The sequence below is a fragment of the Rhea americana genome, unplaced genomic scaffold, assembly GCF_003343005.1.
Source record: "Rhea americana isolate MKP2758 unplaced genomic scaffold, rheAme1 scaffold_671, whole genome shotgun sequence".
Taxonomy (NCBI): Eukaryota; Metazoa; Chordata; class Aves; order Rheiformes; family Rheidae; genus Rhea; species Rhea americana.
The window spans coordinates 21,088-30,330 of record NW_028186836.1 but is presented as its reverse complement, the minus strand read 5'-3'; the positions used below and the strand labels follow the sequence as shown (position 1 = coordinate 30,330).

The 9,243-nt window shown below is 49.1% G+C and overlaps 1 protein-coding gene across 8 annotated transcripts; it reads right to left on the bottom strand.

The window, feature by feature from the left end:
• Window positions 1-677: 677 nt before the first annotated feature.
• On the bottom strand, window positions 678-7,543 carry LOC146586620 (myelin-oligodendrocyte glycoprotein-like). 8 transcript variants are annotated; one of them, XM_085320983.1, is made up of 8 exons: window positions 7,137-7,543; window positions 6,009-6,119; window positions 4,939-5,280; window positions 4,172-4,276; window positions 3,742-3,758; window positions 3,360-3,380; window positions 3,053-3,085; window positions 678-1,835 (listed from the first exon to the last, which is right to left on the bottom strand). In XM_085320983.1, exons 1-8 carry the CDS (start codon window positions 7,210-7,212, stop codon window positions 1,644-1,646), a joined length of 897 nt encoding a protein of 298 aa, XP_085177109.1. In that variant the 5' UTR covers window positions 7,213-7,543; the 3' UTR covers window positions 678-1,643. The 8 variants fall into 8 exon arrangements, with proteins under 8 accessions (XP_085177109.1, XP_085177107.1, XP_085177112.1 ...); XM_085320981.1 differs by having other exon boundaries at window positions 1,691-2,291; window positions 3,742-3,762; XM_085320986.1 differs by having other exon boundaries at window positions 1,691-1,835; window positions 3,742-3,762.
• Window positions 7,544-9,243: the final 1,700 nt, after the last annotated feature.

Sequence of the window (9,243 nt, the reverse complement as noted above, 5' to 3'; positions counted from 1 at the left end):
GTGGGGTTTAGGGGTCACATATGGTGGTCCTAAGGGTGGGGGGACTATGGGGCTGAGGAGGACCACAAGGCTGGGGAAGATCCTATGGGGTTGGGAAGTCTCTCGGGGGCCCTATGGGGTCAGGGGGAGTTATGTGTGTGGGGGGGGTCCTAAGGGTGGGGGAGGTCCATGAAGCAAGGGTGGACCAGAGGGTTAGAGGGTCCATGGGACCCTGTAGGGTCTGTGGGGTCCCTATGGATACAAAATAAACAAAGTTGAAATATGCAGGGGGAAGGGCCAATTCTGGGCTGAAATCCCAGGGTTTTGTGTTTATGCCAGCCTCTCCCTTTGCCTGGTGCAGGGGGCAGGGCCATTTGCCTCCCCTTTCAGGAACGCCCCTGTTACATTTTTCAGGGGTGAAAAGCCAAGTTACAAACCCAGGAAAATGAAACTGGTGCCTAGATTAGAGGAGGAGACCTTCTAGTTTTCTTTCTTTCTTTCTTTTTTTTTTTTTTTGGGGGGGAGGGGGGATTATTTAAGCTCTTTATCAAGCTCACCTGTGCCCTGCAGGCCTAAACATCGAAGATTTTGCCTTTTTGCAAGGAAATATCCACCGTGCCTCCCACTGGAGTTTCCCGTTTCCTAATCATGTGCAGTTCAGATGTACCCCAAGGAGAAGGAGATGCATTTAGTGACCCTTAGACTTAATCATTCATTTTTTTCATTCATTTCCTTCAATTATTTCCCTCACTCCTGCAGCCAAATGATTTTTCAGCCTAATGGAAACTTGCCACGTCCGTCACTTTCTGCTCGTTAATTAAACCTGTCCAAAGATGRCCTTGGTTCCAGCTTCAAGACACACTGAGCAGCTCCCAACTCACCTTCTCCTTCTCATTTTATTTCCGGACCTCCTTTGYGTCCTCGTACAGCTGCCTCCCTTCCAGCCTGGAAATTTGGGGCACTGTGGCTTGAGGTTGGAAGGGACCTCTGGAGATCATCTAGTCCAACCTCCCTGCTCAAGCAGGGTCACCTAGAGCATGAGCATCTCCAGGCYAACCCCATAATCASYRAGTAATTGAGGTGGGGACCAGACTTCTGGAGGTCTCCAAGCCAAGACTTCCCGCTCAGGGCAGGTCCAACTAGCCCAGGCTGCTCAGGACCAGCCTTTGAACATCTCCAAGGGTGGAGATCCGTCCCCCCCCCTAAACCTCCCTGGACACCCTGTATGGACCATGGTCCAACTTCTGCCTTATTTCAGGAGACACRATGCTGTTGTGATCGGTCTAATAATGAATGTTTTGGTAAAGTGCGGACCAGTCTGACAATAAATTCCCCAGAGGTAGAAGCCACCAGAAATGCCCCTCTGTGCCTTGAAGAAGCCCCGGATGCTGTTGCAGCACTATCTGTGAGCTGGTCGGTCATGGAAAGCATGAAAACACCCATGGAGAAAACACGTGTTCGCGATGCAGTTGTGAGTGCTCTTTGTTGTTGTTGTTTTTAATCATAACTCCAGCAATTTCATTATTTGAGGTCACGTCCCCGTGTTATGAAAGCCAGGCCGAAGGGCATGCAATACACGTGCATTAACATCTGCTCCACACGTCCTTCCTGGTGAGGCCCTAATTCTCCCCGTTTCTTGCTCCTTGCTTGGAGCAGTGGTGGCTTCACCAACGCATGACCAAAGGTCTGCGGGAAGATGGGACGTTGTCCAACAGGATGGAAAAAAAGCACGTGCTGGCCTCCAGTTTCTGTTTGGTTGGTGCTGAGAAGACAGTTTCTCCTTCTGCCTCAGGTGCAGACCCCAAGGTGGGTTCCAGCCTCCCCCAGCCAGAGCCAAGGGTAGAGCCTCTCTCTGGCTGGCAGGAACAGAGGGAAAATGAAGATCATGGCCCAACTATCAGCATCGGAGAACACCACCTGCCCCGTAGTGTAGTCCAGAAGAACCTGGATCCTCTGGGGGACACGGTCCAGTGGCAGTGGTGTRGGGTGAGGAGCGGTGAAGACTCGTTGGCGGCCCATGAGTTTCCCCACCGCCCAGATCTTGCCCTCGGGGCTGAAGGAAAAGCTCCCTGTCCTCCTCACGGACCTGGCGGCAACCCCCACTGCCCACCAGTGTCCTCCCTCTGCCACCTCCACCACCCAAGCRTGCCGCCCCCCAGTGAAGCCCTCACTTCCCAGCACGCAGCGCTCCGTGTTGAATCGCCCCGGGCACTGGGGCAAAAGCTGCGGTGCCTCCCTCCGTTCCACACGTCTCCTGTCTGCAGAGAGGCAGAGGAGAGGGTGAGCTGTGTCTGGATCCCATGTCACGTGGGCTGCAGGGGGGAGAGGGAGGCAGAGCATCAGGAGAAGACCCCCTTCCTGCAGTATTTTGTGGCATCTGGTGGGRTCTACCCAAACTTGGTGGGAAGCAGGCAATCACCTTCCTTTTTGTGCCCAGGACTGTAGAAAAGCAACTCCGAGCTCTCAGAGAACTTCTCCTGAAATTTTTCTTCCTAGGGCTCACATGCTTTTGCTGTCACAGCTGCAAGACATTTGCTGTAACAGGGGACTAGTAAGAAGACACTCCCCGGCCTCTCATGGGGCTGCCCAGGGACTTGCCCAGTATCAGGTTGCGGCTGTGTCCAGAATGTGGTACATCAGTCATAATCACAAAATAATTGAGGTGGGATTGGACCTCTGGAGGCCTCCAGGTCAACCTCATAATCACCAAARAATTGAGGTGGGATTGCACTTCTGGAGATCATAGAATCATAGAATCAGTAAGTTTGGAAGGGACCTCTGGGGATCATCTAGTCCAACCTCCCTGCTCAAGCAGGGTCACCTAGAGCATGAGCATCTCCAGGCCAACCCCATAATCASCGAGTAATTGAGGTGGGGACCAGACTTCTGGAGGTCTCCAAGCCAAGACTTCCYGCTCAGGGCAGGTCCAACTAGCCCAGGMTGCTCAGGACCAGCCTTTTTAACATCCGCAAGGGTGGAGATCTGTCCCGTCCCCCCCCAAACCTCCCTGGACACCCTGTATGGACCATGGTCCAACTTCTGCCTTATTTCAGGAGACACGATGCTTACTCACCTTTCTGGATGGGCATGATGCATCTYCTCCACTCTGCAAATCAATCACACGGCAGGAGGTGAGATGTGACTGCGGCATGCTCCACTTACAGCGTTTTCTAGCCAGTCATGGTGCTTTTGGATTTACAGTGGCAGCAGAAGGTGATGCCAATTACTTCTTTTAATTAATTCTTTTTGTAATGTGTCACAGTTACTCGGCTAAGGTGCTACTAATTCCCTAATTATGCAATAATCAAAATATGGGAAAAGACAGAAAACAAAGAMCTTGCCCTGTAGAGTGAAAGCGTTGCAAGCAGAGAGAGACTTACCAAGTTCAGCAGCTTCTTTGCCTGCAAGAAATAATTCATAAAGGAAAATTGGTTACAAAAACCAAATTCGCTATTTGGGAAGGGCAGATCTGGTCCTGTCCCCTGTTTTTCAGATTGTTTTGTTTGCATCCCATCGCTGGACAACGTTAAATATGGGGATGCCTCCAGGAAAGGAGTAAAAATCACTATGGACTTTTAGACAATATGTTAAGTTATTTCCCGTTGCCTTGTGATATGAAACTTTATAGTCTCATTCTTGGCCAACTTCAGATGTGGATATACTTTTCATGAAATCTCATCAGAAGAAAACCCCAAAGAAAACACTGTCACAGGGAAATAACTTCTCTGGTGGGAAGTTGGGGGGGGTAGAAAAGAGACTCACCCCATTCTGCGGACTGTCTTGCTGGAAAACGAAATACAAAGAATATGTTATGGGCAAAAGAATTTCTATTTCAAGAAGAATTCGATGCTCTCCCTTTCTTATCCCTATCTATCACATCTTTCCTTGCCCTATAGAATACGTATTTCCAAAGAAGATGAAGGGTGAGACAGAAATCTGAATGTAGTTGGGTCCATCTAGGTTCTTCCTTCCCACCCAACCATCTCTCTTTCTCATTTTCCCTCCTCTTTTCTCTTCAYTTGGAGTCTTAAGTGCATCTAAGTCACCCGTGAGCCCTTTTCAACTGTCTTCTATTTAATTTGTAAGACTTGTGACTCAGGCGTCCTGGTTGCTCTCCTCTCTGTTTTCACGCATTTTAAGACAAGCTCTTCCCCACCAGACACATCTTCCCTCTCCTCCATTAAGATTTTACCTTTAGTTTTAAGCAGGTAAGCGATGAGGACAAGGGACCCTGTCCAAGCCACCAGGGTCACAATCAGAGCCACCATCCAGGGAAACACTCCTAGGTAAAAGGGAGCTGAAAAAAAAAACAGGAAAAAAAAAAAAGAAAATAGTAGAAAAAAACAGTAGAAATCCATCCTTAGGGGCGTTGGTCTGAAAAAAAGGGAAGGCAGCGGGGAGGTAGGGGCTACAGTGCTAGTTCTACTACTAAACACTGGGGGGGGGGGGAATGAGGCTGATTTCAATTGTTTGGTCTTAATTTTTGGTTAARATAGTGTAAGAATACACAGAAATTATTATTATTATTATTATTTAGTCTAAACATGGCTTTTGATAATTGGTCCCTTTCCTAAGGCCCCCCTCCCACCCCAAATCTTCAGCAATAAACTGTGTTTCCTCTAGCTCTGCAGGGTCTAGTCTGAAGTGTGCTGTGCTCTGCAGGTGGAAAATGCAAAAGGTCCTTGACACAGCTGCCCTGCAGAGTGTGAGCTCCATGCAAACTGGAGCTCTGCTCCACAGCAAAGAGCAGAAGCAAAGAGCGGAAGCAAAAAGCAACTGAGATCCTCTTTTCCAGGAGGTATTTTCAAAAGCATGAAGCTGCCCTAGGGATCCCCTATCCCATTTCCAAATGGGCCTCTCCGGAGTTTCTGCTTGGGAATAAATGATCTGGGCAAGGGCACATGGAAGAGAAACCCCAAGGACCATCTTCACCTGGAAGCGTGGATTTGAGCTACAGACCTGCTACTTCCAGTGTCAACGTGGCACGTTCATRATCAGAACCATCCTGAACAAAACAGACGTACTGGCCTTCATCGGCCGGCCTGACCGCGACGATGTGCAGCGCCATGYTCCCACTCACGAGACCCTCTTTGGACAGCCCTGTCCTCCCGTGGTAGCTCAGCCCTTGCTCTTCATACTGGTCCTGCCCACTACTGTAGTGGTGCACGACGTCAGCGACTCGGGTCCACCTCACTGTCATGTTGGCAGCGTTCCTCCGGGGATGCAAGCTGCAGGGCAACATGACGCCCTGGCCCGCGACCGCTGCCACGGGGCTGGTGGGTCCCACCAGCATGAATGGGGCTGTGGAGAGAGACAGGGCAGAACTGTCAGAGCAAATGTGAGCATCAATGTGAGGCTTATCTGCATCTCCCTTCTGCAATGTCATGGAAGCTCAAGCCAGGCCATCAAGAGCAAGATGCTAGAGGAGATATTCACAGAATCACTGGATGGTTGAGGTTGGAAGGAACCTTTGGAGACCATCTAGTCCAAAGCCCCTGCTCCARCAGGGTCTCTTAGAGTGCATTGCCCAGGACTGTGTCCAGACAGCTTTTGAGTATCTGCAAGGATGGAGATTCTACAACTTTTCTGGGCAAGAAGGAGCTGAAGTCCAGTTCAAATCCTACTAAGACCAAGGAAATGACCCCCCTTGGTGCATCTGGGACCCTGTGGTGGACTTGTTCTCCTCTGCCATTTAAGGACTAAAGAATGCACCTCAGTGCTACCCTTCCCAATGCTTTGGATGGAGATATTCAAAATCCATCTGGACAACGTGCTCTAGGTGACCCTGCCTGAGTGGGGGGATTGGACTAAATGATCTCCAGAGATCCCTTACAAGCTCACCTGTTCTATGACTCTGTGAATGGGGTTTGAGCTTTGAAAGGGATTTAAGACCCAACCTTAGGAGCCAATGGCAAAAAGAGGGTTCATTCCCTGTTCTTTGGTCCCTTGCATGGTGGAGATCATGTACAATTTCAGACAAAGGAGAATTTGATCCTCTAGGAGCCTGTAGGAGCAGCGAGGACACCTACCTGCTTCCAGCTTTTGAACGAGAGATGCTGTGAAATACATGATGAAACCAGGCAGAGGAGACTTGATGTCGAAGCTCCCATAGAAGGAGAGAAACCACATCTTCCCCGCACCTCAATCCAGCAAGAAGAGAGGAGGAAGCAAAGAAAAAAGAGTGATTATGGCAATTTGACGTGCAGGCAGTACCGCCCCATCTTATTTCTTTCCCCTGGGTTACTGCAACACCTGCTGGTTTTCTACGCACGCTTTTTGCTTTGCTAATACAAGGCTAAAGGTAAAGCAAAGCCAGTGGTGAGGCACTTGGATGAGGCAAGAGAAAGAAGGATAGATCACGACATTTATTTGCACCGCAGTAAGGCCCGGAAGGCAAAGATCATGTATTTCTTGGGGTGGTTTCACTGCAAGCGTGCTCAGCACCATCAGATCATGACCCCTGGGAGGCTGCTGGGATAGGAGGGATGATCACCGGGGTGGGGACCATGCACAGGCTCGACTGCAGCTCCACAGATCACATTTCTGCGGCGTCTTCTGCCTGCTTCTTCAGCCTCCTCCAGCGCTCTCCACTTCCTAAAACTAAAGCCAGGACCCCCGCTTTTGGAACCATTCCCTTATTCATAACCCATAAATTGTATGCCATTACATCACCATTTCCATACACGTGACAGAAACAGCAAGGAATGCAACAGAATTCATGTCGGTGTGTGTAAGAAACAAAGAAATCCTTCATATGAAGAACCGGATGTCTGCTGCCTCCAGGGGAAGAAAACTTGGCAAATGGTGACAGCAGCGGAAAGGGGCAAAGGTCTTCAACGCAACCCATCCGGAGAGAGAAGGAAACCGCAGGGAGCTGGAGGAACTACTCTAAGGGCTGCTATTGCCTCCTCTCAGCCATAAAGGGAGTCGGGACGACCTGCTCTTGGGGGAGGTGAGCAGCCAAAGCCGTGCGAGACCCAATGCCCTGCTCTACCCGCTTCGCTCCCGTGCAACGGGTCCCTGTGCCGGTTCACGCGACCATGTTTGCAGGCAGAGGGGGTGATTAGGATTTTTGTGATTTTTTTCTGTTTATGAGCTGTAGAAGCAATAAGCACTTATTGCAGGGAGGCATTTCCAGGCTGAAAATTGTCTCTTACCAGTTTGGTGCTCCCAGAAACTGCGGTTACTTCTTAAGCTTTCCAATTTTTGAGTGTTTGGTGACTTTCCATTCATGAGTCATGGTTGCCACTAAAGAAATGTCTTTGCCTYTTCTGCACTTGCCGCAGATAAAAAATAAAGATTAAAGTTATCGAGTGGGCAGGGACATTACTGCGGCACTTTCCAGCCTGGCTGTGCGGGGAGATTAGAGCCACATCCTGTAGCTCAGCAGCTCGGACAGATCATTCCTTGCCTTGCTCCACCTGGCTGAATGGTGGCAGCAATTTTGCTAAGGGACCAGCTGGTGATTTACTTTAATTTTACTCATCTTGGTGTGGGAGCATCCTGGTTTTATCACTCGAGCACGGAAGCGGAGCCTGGTGCCGTAGCAGAGGCCTTGCAAAGTAGTGACATGGAAAAGCCCAGGCATGGCACTGTAATGAGGGGGCACKGCCTTGGCACTGGCAACCACGTCACTACGAGCACCTCATCCACGGGCAGTTAAAGAAACACAAAGTTGGGCAAAAGTGGTTTAGGAGTAACAAGGAGAGCAAAGAAATTGCATCTAACATGCATAAGAACCACCGTATATAACAAATACAGATGCAACAAAGAGCTGCCGACCAAAAAAGAATGAGCCCAGGTGCAAAAGTAAATATGTTTGCTAAAGCAAATAACATTTGTAACATTAGCAGACATAGAAAAATGAGCTATAACACCCCAGTGGCACCAAAATGAAACCCTTGAGCTCAGGACCCTGGGGAGCAGGACGAGGTGCAAGCACAACCCCAGGAAAAGAGGAAGAAAGCATGARATGCRTGGAATGTTAACTGCATTATTCCTTCTTTTCCTGTTATTATTAGAGCTGGACTAGCAGTAAGACCTTTGTGATTTTGGTTATACTAAGTTCTTGCCTTTATTTATATGCCAGGTGTGCATTCTCTTTGCCCAGAAACAAGATTTTGAGCATAATAAATTGGTGGAGGGTGCAGGCAGCTGTCCTCTCTGGGCAGGTTTTTCTGCAAAACCACAGAAAGCCAGGGGTGTTTGTAAGGCTACCAAGAAAAACAAAATAAAATAAAACATGACAATCAGGAGCAAAAGCAGCCTGACCCCAGACCACACACTCATCCCCTGCCGCGTTTTCAGAAGAAACCTCAGAGCTGAGGGACGGGGTTATTCAGTGGGGACCAAACCCTCGGGACCGGGATCCTTGCAAAAGCATCAAGCAGGCTGAGCAAGAATTTGCAGAATTAAAGAAAACTGCCAAGTTCCAATTGCTCTCCCAGAAAGTGTGGGCAGGGTGGTTAGCAAGCGGGCTGGGGAGGGAGAATCAGGAAATAAAGACAGGAAATGCAGAACCAGAAACTGAAATAGAAACTACTGAACGAGCTAGGAGAGGGCAAAATTTGGGAAGGAGCTGCAGCCCTCAGACAGTTATAGAGCATTAGAAAGCAAGTGAACAAAYCCAGGCAATTATGAGTGAAAAACAGGAATTAAAAGCCAAATTAACCACAAGGTGAGGGCTTTGTGGGCATTCAGAGGAAGGTCTGAAGTTGTAAAATTGTGTCATGAAAGCGGAGAAATATATTTTGGGGCAGCAAAAGTCCCTAGCCTCTCTTGGAGGTATTTTCAACAATGCAAGCGAACCACCTTGAGCCAAGGCATGCTGTTTCCTTTGCTAAATYAAAAGAAATGAGGAAAAGACAGAARAGGAGGGTGACAAGGCAGAAAGAGTGAGAGATTGTGCCTGGTAGTATTACAAAAACCTGCAGYGAAGAAGCAGCAATGGGACCAAACATGAGGCGAGTTTCCTCTTTGCCCCCCAAACAAGATTTTTGAGTAGGATTTYGAGTCAGAAAGTGCAGAAAGMCTGGCCGCAGCAGAACCCAYGGCTGGTGGGGAGGAGAGACACAACGTTAACTCCAGTTGAGGACTGGGAAGGGAAACGCTCCAGCCAACGCCATGTTTCAGGGCTGTGTTGCTGCAGCAGAAGTAACAAGCCTGGAGCAAAATATAGTCAAAAAAGGGGAGGAACGTGGAAAAAGTACAGAGCTCACAGAGGTAGTTTTGAGCTGATTCTTGCAGTAACCATGAGCCTGAGGT